Genomic DNA, 15,216 nt, shown 5'->3' with positions numbered 1-15,216 from the left:
CAGGACTCCAGTGTTGAAGTGGGAGGTGGCACACGGGGTCAGGAAGGGCTCCAGAACAGAGCCTGAAGGGTGCTGGGGAGGGCCCCAGGGGCGGTGCCCGGTACTGAGGCGGGTCTCCACACACTGACACCCCTCTTCCCCGCAGAACCGGCCCTCCGTGATCACCTGTGCCTCGGCTGGCGCCCGCAACTGCAACCTCTCGCACTGCCCCATCGCGCACAGCGGCTGTGCCGCGCCCGGGCCTGCCAGCTACCGGAGGCCACCAAGCGGTGAGTGTCCCGGGCCTCCTCACCTGTCACAGCTGTGCTAGTAGCAGCAGAGCCCTTCTCTGTCATGCTGTTGGTTGAAACCCCTCGCCCCTGAGCCCATCTATTGCTGAGGTTGAAAAAGTATTTTTTGAGCACGTCCAGTGTGCACCTAGCGTTGTGTGTGGCTTGGGTGGGAATGGCATGAGAAACACGCTGCCCCCCTCAATTCCAGGATCTCATGCCCTAGTTCAGGGAGGGCAGCAGCTACTGTTAAATTTAATGCCACGTTCTCTTTCTGAACTTGGACTCTGGCCCAGTGCAGTCGGTACATCACCATTTTACAGAGGAGTGACCTGCCCAAGTGCCTGACTTAGCCGGGGGAGGTGGGTTCTGTTTGCAGAGCCCACACTGACTGTGGCAGCCAGTCCAGCTCTGGGCTGCCCGGGGGAGGGGGCTGCACCCGTGCCTGTCTGCGGCCACCTGTGTCTGACTGCCTTCCTGCTTGCCTGCAGCCGCCGCCACCTGTGACCCCGTGGTGGAGGAGCATTTCCGTAGGAGCCTGGGCAAGAATTACAAGGAGCCCGAGCCAGCACCCAACTCTGTGTCCATCACGGGCTCCGTGGACGACCACTTTGCCAAAGCTCTGGGTGACACGTGGCTCCAGATCAAAGCGGCCAAGGACGGAGCGTCCAGCAGCCCTGAGTCCGCCTCTCGCAGGGGCCAGTCCGCCAGCCCCTCTGCCCACATGGTCAGCCACAGTCACTCCCCGTCTGTGGTCTCCTGAAGGGAGTGCCTCCTCCAACAACACGTGGATCTGCATGGTTTGCCTGAGCTTTGAACAGTCAGTACTTAAAAAAAAAAAAAAAAAAAAAAATCATGGGGGTGGGGTGGGGGGAAGGGAAGGGAAGGTTTATTCGCAAAAACCATGTTGTTGGGATTTCTGTTCTGTTTTTGTACTTGCTTGGTATCCGTACAAGGGGGCCCTCAAACATGATAGCAGGAACTACGTGTGGAACATCTGTCTAATGTAGCATCCTTACTTCCTGCCTCAGTTACCAAAGAAACCTCTGATGCAGGTCTGCCGCCCCGACGGGGCCAGGACTCCACAGCGCTTTCTCAGTCACAAGCCATGATGAATTGGTGACTCAGACGCTTTGTGCTTTTTCCTTTGCTTCTTGAGACCGGGGTGTGTGTGGCTCAGCTTCCACGGCGTGTTTGGTTCGGTCCGTGTGTGTGCGTGTGTATACTTGAAGAGAACTGTCGTGTCTGATTTGCACTATTGGAGGAGGACTAAAGTTGCCTGACAACTTTATGTGTGATGCCAGAACTCTGAGGGCAAACTGCTGAAAAACAAAGGGTTTAAGGATGACATTTCTGACCATTTGTGTGTTTGTTGTTGTTACTGTTTTTGTTTTTTTTTAATCTAGACAATACAGCTTTGGAAGGGGAAGTCTCATACAGGTTATAGGTCTTTCTCTCTCTAGATTTCAGGTGCTTGCAACTGGACTGCAGACTCTACCAATCACGGGCATTTTACCTTCTCTGAACACTGCAGTTTGTTAGACTAGAGCTGAGGTTGGAGGATTCCATAGTGCTTTAAACGTGATGCATGTTTTAATGGAGAAAAAATAGCTGGTTTCTATTAATTATATAGACAGTAAACAAAAACCTTAATACTTACTATCTTCTTTTCAGAATTAGTTTATTTTTGTCAGTTACAGTCCTAGATATACTTACTGCTGGTACAGTTGTACTCTAAGATTTGTATTTGATATTCACTTTACTCACAAGCAGTGCGGGAGGCCAGCTCCTGGCAGGCCCTCGTGATGAGCAGTGGGTCAGCTGCGGTGTGGGATGCTGGAGTTTTGCTGCCGGCTGACAGCATTTTTGCATTCCCGTCTGCTTTGTTACAAGCTCCCAGGGGAGGTGGGGTTTGTGTCTTCCAGCTTCCCTGCATGCAGAAACTGCTCCCTTTGAACTCTCTTGGCTGAACAGCAGATTACTGACAATCTGTGATACGGTGTTTTATACGCTTCCTCGTACGCTGGGGCCAAGGCAGTATACATTCCTCTGACTTTATACTGTTATTACTGCATTTTATTATTTGCTATATTAATAGCTACTAACTAGAAATTAGATGAAGCAAGCATGACAGACACAGCTGTGGAGGTCACAGCTGCTCCTTTTTGGTCAATGAGCGTTTCTGTCCCCTCCGCCTGGGGTGTGCTGTGTTCCGCCTGGCCCAGCAGAGGCTCACGACGATGGCACCTGACCGGGTGACATGGGTGTGGTCACCTCACCTGCAAGGCTTTGTGGACTCTGCACACTGCACGACCTCTGGTTTTACAGTTTGGCTGTTGAATTTTGGAAATTGGCACTGGGTGAAAAGGTCGGAGGACTGGCTCTTGTAGTCACAGGGTGGCTGCAGGCCTTTGAAAAGTGGAGGAAAGAAAAGCCCTTCTCCTTGCCCCGCACACATTTCACTCCCACTCTACTGGGCTTCCAAGCTTTGGCATTCAGGCCCCTATATTTTCTGTAGGAAAAATCGTTGAGAACACTTTTTTTATATAGGTAATTTTAAGACCATCATTACGCTGTGCGTAAAGAATGTACAGAGAAATTTGTAGGTATTTTTGGAAGAACATTAATTTGTTAATGATATGTAGCTATTTAATTTTTCCCTTTCCTATTGTAATCATTCATTTTTTGTTGTTGTTTGGGAAAAAAAAAAGTTGATCTTTTTTTTTGTCGTAGATTTGTCTGTAAAAGTGCAGGAACACAGTTATTCTATGAGAACACTGCATCTGCATTCATAGCCACTAGTTTGTTATTGCTACAGGCTACTGAGCGTTGTAACAGGAAAACAACCCACTGCTGACCGGCTCGGTGGAGGACACTCCTGGGACAGGTCTCTCTGTCAGTGAACAAGGGCGTCACTCTGGGAGGGTCGGCGGTGCTGGTGGCCGGTCCCCTGGTGCACTGACCTATCTGGGATAGGCAGTACCCTGGAGGGGGCCTTGGGCAGAGGGGGCAGCAGAAAACCAAACATTTCACTGAGAAAGAGCCCCCTTCCCCGCTCTAAGAAGGGCTCCGTGAAGTTCTTGCCAGAGCCACGCCGCCTGCAGTGCGCTCTGAGCATCTCTCCGTGTGTAAATCTGTAATATACCATTCTCTGTGGCCTGTTTTTCCTGGAAGAAGAAAAAAAGGTTTGGCAGGCCATCTTTTTTTTGTACTTAAAAGTAGCCTTAAGAACAATAATAAAGTGCTCTTAAACCACATAGTGTACGTGTGGCTCTTCAGCCCCCGAGTGAGTTTCAGCGCCAGGCTGGGTGGGCGGACTTGGGCCCTGCACCTGTGCCGGCTGTGTCCCCATGAAGCCCCCATGAGCTGAACGACAGCCACCGGAACTTGGACTGGCTACTTTGGGAGACGCCTCATTTGAAATCTACCCTACTAAATCCTGCTGTTGTTAAGGGTCAGCCCAGACTCAAATTTTCACTTTGCTTTTGGGCCTAAGACGAAAGCTGAAAGAATAAAATAGCAGGAAGAGTGCCTCTGGTTCCTACAGCATTCCAGGGATGATGCCGTCTACATGGGGCAGGGTGGTCAGAGGTACCCAGGCCGTGGCCTCTCCTGGGTTTCCAACCCCTGCTCTTGGGGCCTCACAGCTGCACACACCCAGAAGAAAGAGGAACACCAGCTCTGGCCTGAGTTACCGCTGTCTGACCCCTCCCCTCAGCTGGGCCAGGAAGGCAGCCCAGGCTTCGCCTTTCTGGGCCTGGCGTGCTCATAAAAGCAGGGAGGACTCCACCTCACCAGGCAGCTGCCAGGATCTGCCCCGGGCTCTTCCCCCAGCTCAAGGCAGCAACAGAAACTCCTTTCCCTCAAGCAGGCAGGCAGGCAGGCAGGCACAGATGCTATGCCCACAGCGGAGGACAGGCCGGGAGGCAGGAAAGCCATGTCTGGGCGGCCCACTCTGTCGGTGGTGGAAATCGGGGGTCAGTGGATCATGTGGGCCCTTTAGTCTCGCACCCAGCTTGGCTCTCCTCCTCCCGCTCCACCAGGGCCAGGCTGCAGTGTGCTCACAGGGCCCCACCCTCAGCCATGCCCAGGGCCCTCACAGGAGAAGCCTGCAGTGGGGCTGGCAGGGCATCCTGGGGATGAGGGTACCACCTCCCGCAGTGGCTCTGGACAGGAGCTGGTTGCTCACCTCCCCATTTGGTCTGTGTTGGGCCACCCCCTGAGGGCCAAGGGGAAAGGATCCTGAGGGACGGCTATCAGACACTGTCACAAGAAATAAAAACTGCAGAGGACCAAGTCCCAGGTCGATAACAAGGCCGAAGCCAAGGTTATTATTCAGCTCTGAACTGGTGGCATCGTGAATCCCGGGCAACGTTGAACATGGCCGCTCCTGGGCAGCGGAAGGGGTCCCAGTCCTCAGGGTATGGAGAGGAGGGGACCAGAATCACCAAGCCTGGGGTCAGCAGTCCTGCTCTGGTGATGGAGAGCTCCTCAGCAGGCGGCCGGGGAGAAGTCAGCCTCACAGCGGGGCCATCTCAGATGGTCTCATCGTCGCTCATGTCCCAGATCTGCGTGGAGAAGGGGAGAGGCTCAGCCAAGATGTCCCACTGCCTGGTGGTAGGCACACAGATGCTTTAAAACTGCAGTGGTCATGGCAGCTCCCACCTGCAGAACCACTCCCTCGTCTCTGAGGGACTGCCACCCCATTTCTGTACAAGGACACCAAATCTCAGACTTGCCAAGGCGTCACTAGTGCGTGAACCACCTGGTGGAACCAACAGTGGAGGGCTGGGATTTGCACTGGGGATGTCCTCTGCTCACCTCCTGCACATCCACCTCGGGGGCCTGTCCCTGACCCAGCCAGCCTCTGCTCATCCCGGCTTCTGCAGCATTCAACCCCACCCCAAGCCAGCTTGTTCTCCTTGCGGTCCACCTTCCCACTGGAAGGCAAGCTCCCTGAGGGCAGGGATTCTGGCGTGGGCACGTGCTGCCTCAGGAGGCTGCACCCTGGGTGCCTGTTCCACATTCCCTCTAACTGTAGTCCAGCTGCCGATACTCCCAACTCACGCTAGAGAGCTGAAGAGCAAGCCCTCCCCACCAGCCAGCGTGGAGGTGGCCTGGAGCAGGACAGTAGAGACAGCCAGATCCTGCCACAGTCCCTCAACGAGTCTGAGCCTCGCAGTGAACCTGGGGAGCGGGAGGCCCCAGTGTGGCTGTGTGGAGAACTGAGGGACCCAGCAAGAGACACCCTGCCCGCATGCGCCCAGGCCCATTCATTCCTTGCAGTCCTTGGCGTGAACCCCCAGGGAGAGAGCCCAAGGCCAGCACAGCAGGTCTCAGGGTCCCTGGCACCCTGGGCTCCCTGGAGGGCCAGTCCCTGAAGCTACGCCTTCAGACTTTCAAAATTCCTAGAACTGGTTGCAAAAGGCCACCTCAGTGCTAGCAGAGCTGAGAGAAGGAACAGCATGTTTACACGAGGCTGGCCCGGGGAGACGGGAGGCCTGGCCAAGGTAAATATCAACACCAGCTTGGCTTTCAAAGTCAAGGACGTCGAAAATAAATAGAAGGAAATTTCCCTCTCCTGAGGACCCAGCTCCCAGGCTGAGGGGAGGCAGCCCTCTCACTTCCCCCGTCTCCCCTGAGGCCAAACTATCTGAGCTCTCGGGAGGGGATTGCCAAGCGAGGCCTAGATGCCGGCCCAGCCAGGCTGTGGATGGGCCGGTCTGGAGTCCAGTGACCAAATGTCCCTTTCTCTGGGTCAGGTCCCCACCGAGCTCATCCTCAGTGCGGCTGAGAACTCCCCTAGGGTGGGACTGAGCAGTGCAGGGCGGGGGGGCTGTGTTTCTAACAAAGGTTGCATTTAGGAGCCCCTGGATCTGATCTCTGGGTTCTGATGGTCTGAGTGGAAGAACAGCCCCTGGAGGATTTGCCAGCGCAATCCATCCGTTCTTTCACTCTCCTATTCAGTGAACACACATTCCTGGAGCCCGCTTTGTGCCACGCACTGTGTAGACCTGCTGCAAATACTCCCCCTTTCACTCCTCACATCTATCTGTGAGGTGAAGATGGAAACAAGCCCGGAGAGGTAAGGCAATTGGCCTGAGATCACACTACAAGCAAGCTTCAGTGCTGGGAACAGGGGTGTATGGAAAAGGGCTGGGCGGGCTGCCTGGAGGAGGACGCCAAGGTGGGGGGTGATGGGGCAAGATGGAGAATGAAAAGGGTGAGCCTTGTGGGCCGTGTCCTCCGGGACCTCCTGCCCAGCCTCCTTGGAGGGCTGCCAGCCTGGGCAGGGCAGGGTCAGTGCCAAACAGCAGTGCCCTCTGCAAACGGGTGGTTGGGGTTGTTCTGTTCCTGAGGACTCGGGCCGGGGCTGGGGCCGGGACTAGGCTTTATAGGAAAGCAGAAACTTTCAGGGAGGTGTTACCCATTTTGTCATCCATGTTACCAGGTTTTTAGCTATGGGGAAGAGGCATAGGTGCTCAGCCACACCAGGACTGGGTGGCCTGGGACTGGCCCTGGAAGGCGCCTGGCTGACCCCTTGCCCCTGGACAGATTCAGCGCTCGAGGGGCCGCGGCTGCTGGCAGTGCCCGAGCTGTGCAGGGGATCCCGCGAGACACCTGGAAGGCTTATTGTGACATGGTTCTACTGAGGCGGGGGGCAGGGAGCAATGCATTTTACATAACCACTCGGGGATTTTCCAGAGCGAATCTCAGGGGCAGGGATGGGCTCTCTGCTGGCCTTGTCCCATTGGCTGGGCTCAGAGGGCAGCAGCCATCTTCATTGGAAACCTCAAGAAACAACTAGAACACAGACTTGTGGGGATGGGATGGGATGGGGACTGGAGGGGAACTGGAGTGGGACTGGGGGCTGGGATCTGCAGACTCCCCACTGTGTCCTCTCACCACAGCTGTGTCCTCGGCAGGGCACCTGGTGTGGAGAAGGGCACGGTGAATGTCCTCTTAATGAAGATCACAGGCAACTGTCAGGTTTTTAAAAATATCAATACTGAGTGCTGACAAGGGTATGGCAAAACACTGCCACAAGAGAAGTATAAATTGGTACCATATTTTTAAAAAGATTTGGCAGTATGTAATACAAACCTTTAAAAAACGTTCAACCCTAAGGAAAAGACAAATGATTTTTTTGTGTTTAATATCAAAGTACACCTGGAAACCCCAATAAAATACATGCTAAGATACCCTTAAAATACAAATGAAAAAGTATTCGGTAAGAACAAGATATAAAATTGACAACAACCAATTATAACCCCCCACATGCAGTGCAAACAATGTTTAGTTCAAAACAGAATGAAAGAGGCTGGGCGTGGTGGCTCACACCTGTAATCTCAGCACTTTGGGAGGCCAGGGCGGGTGGATCACTCGAGGTCAGGAGTTCAAGACCAGCCTGGCCAACATGGTGAAACCTCATCTCTACTAAAAATACAAAAAGTAGCCAGGCGTGGTGGTGGGCACCTGTAATCCCAGCTACTCGGGAGGCTGAGGCAGGAGAATGGCTTGAACCCGGGAGGTGGAGGTTGCAGTGAGCTTGAGATTGCGCCACTGCACTCCAGCCTGGGCAACAGAGTAAGACTCCGTCAAAAAAAAAAAAAAAAAGAGAAAGGAAGAAAGGCACCCATTATATTGTCCAGGCACAGTGGTTCGCGCCTGTAATCCCAGCACTTCGGGAGGCTGAGGTGAGTGGACTGCTTGAGGCCAGGAGTTTGAGACCAGTCTGGACAATAGAGCAAGACTCGGTCTATAAAATTTTTTTTAAAAGTATAAAAGCAATGAAAAAGATAAACACATGGGAATAAACCTAACATCAGATGTACAAAATCCATATGAAACCTCTGAAACAGCTGCGACAGTCCTAGAAGAGTATCACCTGGGAAGGATGTAAACTGGAGTAGATAGAGCCACATCCCTTGTTTCTGCATAGGACGATTTAACATCCATAAAGATGTCAGCTTTCTCAAAGTGAATACATTAAAAAAGTCTCAATTTTCAAAGATAAACAAATGTTTTCTGGAGCCAAAACAAATGTTTTCTGGAGCCAGCCGAGCTGGTTCTAGACTATGTGGAAAAACAGGAAGCAGAGACACCCAGGAAACCCTCTGAACAGAAAAGCGGTGAGAAGCCCCTACCATGGGCCGAGGGAGACGTCATGAAACCCCCGAGGAGGAGAGGGTGTGTCTGCAGGGGAACACTCAGATGGCCAGCAGGACACGAAGAGTACAGAAACGAGAGAAGACCATGTCCAAGAACATGTGGAAATCAAGAATTTTAATGATAATGGCCTGGGGAGTGCCATCTCAGCTCATTAGGAAAAGATAGACTTTTTAAATAAATGATATGAAGAGAAGTAGAGAGTCACTTGGAAAAAGATAAAATTGATTCCATGCCTTACCCCACACGTTAGAATCAACTCCAAATGGGATAAAGATCCAAATGTTAGAGAAAATGAAACCATAAGAATACTAGATACAAAAGTGGGTGAGCTCATTATAGCCTGGGAGTAGGGAAGGCCTATGATCCCAAATCCATAAGCAATAAAAAATGGATACACTTGACTCGCAAAAACATGCATGCAATATGCACGGGAAAACAGTCAAAAAGACAAACTGTGAGAAAACATCACAACATACTATAAACGGCTCATCTCAGTAATAGACAAAGAGCTCTTAGAAATCAAGAAGAGAGGCCAGGCATGCCTGTAATCCCAGCACTTTGGAAGGCCGAGGCGGGAGGACCACTTGAGCCCAGGAGTTAAAGACCAGCCTGCGCAACATAAGGAGACCCTTTCTCTACAATAATGTTTTAAAATTAGCCAGGTAGGTGTCTGTAGTCCCAGCAACTCAGGAGATGGGAGGATGGTGTGAGTTCGGGAGGTAGAGGTTGCAGTGAGCTGTGAATGCACCACTGCACTCCAGCCTGGGCAACAGAGAGTGAGACCCTGTCTCAAATAAATAAATATCAAGAAGAGAAAGACCAATAGACCAAATTTTTTAAAAGTGGCTAAAGACATGGCCAGTTCTCAGAAAAAATAAGCAAATGACCCTTAGACAGAAAAAAAGATGCACAGCCTTACTCATAATAAAGGAAATGCAAAGGTTTCCTTAAGACACAAAAAGAACCAGAAAAAAAAATGGGTTTGCATTTCACAAGAATTAAAATTTCTGGTCTTGGAAGGATACCACTGAGAAAATGAAAAGACAAGTTGTAGATTAGGAGAAAATATCTCTATATTAAAAGAACTTGTATTGAGAAAATAAAGAACTCTTACAACTTAATAAAGAGACAAAAACTTGATTTTTGGGGAGAAGACTGGAAGAGAAACTTCACCAAAGAGGAAATATAATGGCAAGTAAGAAAAGACGCTCAGCCTGCAGTCCTCAGAGAAATGCAAATCAAAACCATAAAGGGACAGCACACCCCACCTCAGAAAGCTGAAGCTAAAGGCCAGCGCCACCCGGTGTCTGTGAGGATGTGGGGCAGGAAGGGCCCACACACTGCTCCTAGTGGGGGTGGAAAGTGGCAAAACCACTTCGGAGAAAGGTCTAGTGACTAAGTGTGCGCTCACCATGTGATCCAGCCATTCCACTCCTGTTTATTCCAAAGAAACAAAAACACGTGTCCACAGAAAAACTTGAGCCAGAATGTCCACAGCATCTTACTCAGAATAGGTACAAACTAGAAACTACACAAATGCTCATCAACAGGAAAGCAGAGAAACTGTGGTATATCCATACAATGGATACTACTGAGCCATTAAACTACTGATGCGTTAAACAACACACATGAATCTCCGTGTCTTGATTCTGGGTCAAGGAAGCCCAACTGGAAGGGGTGGGGAATGGGGTCGAAGGGTATGAGGTGGCAGTCATGTAGCATGAATAGTCCGGAGGTCTGATATACAGCACAGGACTACTGTTAATCCTGCTGGATTGTATACTGGAAATTTGCTAAGTGTAGATTTCAGGTGCGCACACCACACACTATGTGAGTTGAGAGATATGTTAATTTCCTTCACTGTAGTAACCATTTCACTATGTGGTATCAAGATACCTTACACACTTTGAATATATATAGTTTTTAAGAAAACAACCCTAACACAGAGGATACCACACTTCATATTTCATTATATGAAATCCTAGAAGGGCAAAAATCCGTCTGTGGTGACAGGAAGCAATTTGTCACAACTCAACAAACTGGACACTTAAAATGGGTGTATTTCATCGTATGTAAATCACACAATACAGCTGATTTTAAAAAAAAGAAAAGCTGCACTGAGATCACACTGGCAAGAATCTCACTGCTTCACGGTATGTTGTGTTTGTGAGCCTGTTGGGAACCACTCTCTTACCTCCCTGGTAAAACACGGATCAGTCCAGCCCCTGCAGAGGACAATCTGGCAACAGCCACAATTCCTACAGCTTAACTTTTGACCCAGCCATCTCACTTTCAGGAGTCTGTCCTGAAGACACACACCTGCACTATACGAAAGGATATTACGCCTGCTGCATGATCTCCAGGAAAAGACTGGGAACAGCCCAAGAGGCCCTCAGCGGGGAACCAGCTGACTAAACCATTTGATGCACATCCACAGCTGGGCTATTGTGGCCCTGAAACATAGTGAGTTCAGTCAGCTGATACAGGGGCTCAATTCCGGGATTTCTTTAGTGAAAGAAGAGAAGAAAGAAATGTGCAGAGTATCTGTAGCATACCACCTTTGTTTAAGAAAAAAGGGTTTTTAATTTTGCAAATATAAACACAGGAACAATAAAAGGAGAAATTAATTTAAATGCCTCCCTATAGAGGGTAGGTGGGGATGAAGGTGAGACTGCTCTGAGCATGCCTTTTAATTTTGAATCATATATGTCACATATTTTAAAGACTAAAAAAGGAAACCAAAAGTACAAGCAACAACAAAATAACTGGAGTCAAAATTTAAAATTTTTGTGCTTCCAAGGACACTATTAAGAAAGAGAAAAGACAACCACAGAATGAGAGATAATAATGGCACATCATGTATCTGATAAGAGACTTGTATCTAGAATATATAAAGACAGGAGTTTGAGACCAGTCTGGGCGTGGTGGCTCACGCCTGTAATTTCAGCACTTTGGGAGGCCAACGTGGGAAGTTCACTTGAGCCCAGGAGTTCGAGACCAGCCTGGAAAACATAGGGAAATCCTGTCTCTACCAAAAAACTTAAAAACTGGCTGAGTGTGGTGGTGCACACCTATAGTCCCAGCTACTCTGGAGGCTGAGGCGGGAGGATCCCTTGAGCCCAGGAGGTCAAGGCTGCAGTGAGCCATGACCATGCCACTTACATGCCAGCCTGGGTGACAGCAAGACCCTGTTTCAAAAACAAAACAAAAAAATGCGCAAAGATGTTGAACAGACATTTCTCCAGAAAAAGATACAAATTGCTAATAAGCACATGAAATGATACTGAAACATAATTAGTCATCAGGAAAATGTGAATCAAAACCATAAGCTAACACTTCACACCCACTAGGATGGCTACAATGAAAAAGCCAGATCATAATAAGTGTTGACAAGGATGTGGACAAACTAGAACCTTCATATGTTGCTGCTGGAAATGTGAAATGGTTCAGCCACTTCATAAAAAACAGCTGGCAGTTCACCAAAAAATTAAACACAGTTACCATATGCTACAACAATTCCAGTCCTAGGTAATTGCCCAAGAGAAACGAAAACATGTGTCCACATAAAAACTTGTACACAAACACAGTAGTGTTCATAGAAAAGTATTCATAAAAGTTAAACGTGGAATTCATAATAGGAAACGAGTGGGAACAATCCAGTTTCCACCAACTGATGAATAAACGAAACGTGGTCTGTCCACACTGGGGAGTGTCACTCAAACCCCTGCTTCCACTCGCTTCCCAGCAGCTCTGAGGACAATGGTGTCACATCTTTGCCCTCATTTTACAAAGCAGGGGACTGAAGCACAGAGAAAACAGCAGAACTTGTCAAGGAGACCGAGCTAGCAAGGGTGAAGGAAGCGGCCTTTTCCACTTTCTCTCACTACTTCCTGTTAAACATAATTCCCTCTAAAGATGATTAAGGACCGTCTGAGTCTGCCCCCTGCACCCCAGACACACTTCCATTCACCGCCTGTCACGCGAATGCACAGTAGGTGCCCCAAGAGTGCAGTCCACACCCACCAGCACCACGAATACACCTGGGCAGCCGAAAGGCCAGGCCAGGCCAGCTCCTGACCTGTTCTGGCTGCCGAGTCCCCACCTCGGTATGACCCAGTTCAGAAGGCAGAGCCCGTGGCTTGGACAGCTAGGGAGAGGATGGCATCAGCCTGTGCTGCTCTCCACTGGTGAGGGCGGGCTCAGCCCCTCTGGTCAGCCTGACCTGAGCCCCTCGGCACTCCCCACTGGCTGCTGCCCTGCAATGGAAGAGGGCAGGGCTGGGCCGCCTCTCTGCATTAGGGGAAGAAGGACCTTTCAATTGGCCCATCACCAGGAATGGGGGGAAGGCTCAGCCCGGACCCCACACACCCAAAGGGCCTTGAGGTTTCACTCTCTCCAAAGGAGACAGACGGGTTTGAAAGGAGCCCTCATCATCAGTTTCAAACTTGGGTCCCGTTTCTGGACCACACTGCCTGGAGCATGCCATGAACTAAGGTTCTTCTTTTATAAACACGGTAATTACCTTGTGAATGGCACAATCATATTTCTGTGTGTCTGCTAAAAACGTTCATTTGTTAAATGTAAACATTTAAGGTTGGGTGCGGTGGCTCACACCTGTAATCCCAGCACTTTGGGAAGCTGAGTCAGGTGGATCACCTGAGGTCAGGAGTTCAAGACCAGCTTGGCCAACATGGCAAAACCCCTACATGGGGGCAGGTGCCTGTAATCCCAGCTACTCAGGAGGCTGAGGCAGGAGAATCGCTTGAACCTGGGAGGCGGAGGTTGCAGTGAGCCGAGATTGTGCCGCTGCACTCCAGCCTGGGTGACAGTGAGACTCCATCTCAAAAGAAAAAAAAAAAAAGGCCATTATTGGCATTTCTTTATTTACTTTTTGAGACAGGGCCTCACTGTGTCACCAGGCTGGAGTGTGGTACCATCATAGCTCACTGCAGCCTCGACCTCCCAGGCTCAAGCAATCCTCCTACCTCAGCCTCCTTAGTAATTGGGACTACAGGCATATGCCACCACATCCAGCTAATTTTTTATATTTTGTTGAGATGGGATCTCCCTCTGTTGCCCAGGCTGGTCTTGAACTCCTAGGCTTAAGCAATCCTCTGGCTTGGCCTCCCAAAATGCCTCCGGGAAACAATGGGGGTGCTAACCCCCACTTCTTCTGGAGGAGCCTGCTAGTTGCTAGCCCTTACTGAGCACTGCCAGGGGGTGGCTGCAGGGACTAGGGTAGAAAAAGAGAGGGGACATCCAGAAGATGATTCCAAGGAAGAGCTGCCGGGGGGCAGGGGGGAGCTGACAACAGAGAGACACGCCCAGGAGAGCTGGGCCTGGCAGGGCTGCTCCCGACACAGAGCCCAAGCACAGCCCAGAGGCCCAGAGAGGGGACAAGGCTGGCGGGGCTCCCAAGGCCAGCAGGCTATGGGCTGGGGCTTGGTCCGTGAAATCCTAGGTCAGGTTTATGGACAAGAAGGGACAGGGAGGTGGCGGCCTGGCAGGGGCAGGAAAGAGCAGGGAGGAGGGAGCGGCTGCAGGCCGTGGAGACTCCCCAGCCAGGAGCCAAGGATTGGAGGCAGGGCTCACTCAGGGTCCCTGCATAGGCTCTCGATGCCCACAAAAGAAGGATCTGTTGTCCCCACAGGTATCCGTCACCCTGGCTCTTCTGGGGTCTCCATAAGCCTCTGGCACTGTTCCTGCCTACAGGGCATCAGACTGAGTTTCTGAATAAACAATCCCATTGGGTCTTTCCCCAGTTTTACAGCCTTCAAAATCTTCCCCTTGCACAGAGGAAGAGTTAAGTCCAAACTCCTTTCTGGGCCACTAGGCCCCCGGCCCTGGCCCTGCGCACCCCTCCAAGCTCCCCACCCCAGCACCCTCCCTCTGGCCCACCAGATTCCAGCGGCTGCCGCCGCCGGGCTCTCCCCTCGCTCAGCCTTTTCACAGGCTTCTTTGGCTCAGAAGGCTCTTCTCTGCAGTCCCTCCCGCACGGCTGGCTCCGCTGGGTCTGCAGCGACCTTCCCGCTCGCCTACCTTCTTCTCAGGCCTCTTGGTTCCTTCTGCGACCCCACCATAATTTGCTGTCACCTTGTAGTTTGTGCATCTGTCTGACTTCCCCAGGGGGCTGCCTGGTGCATGAGGGTGGAGCCTGGTCTGTCTGCTCACCACTGTGTCCCCAGCCCCGGCTCAGAGCCTGGCCTAGTAGAGAGGCTTTGCAGAAACAATGATTCAGAACCATCTGTTCTGGATATGATTCCACAGGCCAGAAAAGAAAGGGGATTTTTGGTGTGACCAAAGTACCTGAGATGCACACAGTCAAGGGCAGGCCCTTCAGCCCAGCTGGCTTCTAAGGACTCCAGCACGTCGGGCCCTTGGACTCCAGGCCCCAGAAGGACGGGGGTACGTGGGGGCAAGCACTGTGGGTATCCCCAGGTGGGAGCAGGCAGGGTGGCAGGCCAGCTTTCTGAGGGAACTCTGGGTCCCAGGCCACTGACGCCCTCATTCTCCTTCCTGAGCCTCACTGTGGGTTGGCCCTGAGCCAGGCCACAGGGATGCACAGCGGTGGATACTTCTTGCTTCTGGACTCTAAGAGGCCCCAGGCAGGATCGGGGATGGTCAGAAAGGGTGCCCCGCAAGGCAGTAGCTGTGGGGCTCCGCAGATGGGGGAGGCCTCGTGGGTTAACCAGTACCCTTGCTGGACCCAGGTCTGCCTCTGCAGCCACACCTGGGCCCTGGAGCGGATCATAGGGAAGTGCTGCTGGGTAAAGGC

General features: G+C 51.3%; 2 protein-coding genes across 10 annotated transcripts in view; one reads left to right on the top strand and one right to left on the bottom strand.

Moving 5' to 3' along the window:
• The window catches only part of LOC105477714 (vestigial like family member 4), a 162,066-nt gene extending 158,542 nt beyond the window's left edge, over positions 1–3,524 (top strand). For all 4 annotated transcript variants that reach the window (XM_011734378.2, XM_011734379.2, XM_071092227.1 and 1 more), the window contains 2 exons: positions 146–269; positions 761–3,524. In XM_011734378.2, the coding sequence (XP_011732680.1) occupies positions 146–269; positions 761–1,032 (396 nt within the window). In that variant the 3' untranslated portion in view covers positions 1,033–3,524. The remainder of the gene's footprint in view (positions 1–145; positions 270–760) is intronic.
• Positions 3,525–4,568: 1,044 nt separating this feature from the next.
• LOC105477709 (autophagy related 7) overlaps positions 4,569–15,216 on the bottom strand; it is a 267,730-nt gene continuing 257,082 nt past the window's right edge. For all 6 annotated transcript variants that reach the window (XM_024791463.2, XM_071092219.1, XM_071092220.1 and 3 more), the window contains one exon: positions 4,569–4,837. In XM_024791463.2, coding sequence (XP_024647231.1) covers positions 4,805–4,837 — 33 coding nt within the window. In that variant the 3' untranslated portion in view covers positions 4,569–4,804. The remainder of the gene's footprint in view (positions 4,838–15,216) is intronic.

The sequence above is a fragment of the Macaca nemestrina genome, chromosome 2, assembly GCF_043159975.1.
Source record: "Macaca nemestrina isolate mMacNem1 chromosome 2, mMacNem.hap1, whole genome shotgun sequence".
In the NCBI taxonomy this organism is placed as follows: domain Eukaryota; kingdom Metazoa; phylum Chordata; class Mammalia; order Primates; family Cercopithecidae; genus Macaca; species Macaca nemestrina.
Note: the sequence above shows the minus strand (reverse complement) of the source record. Positions and strands in the feature narration are given on the sequence as shown.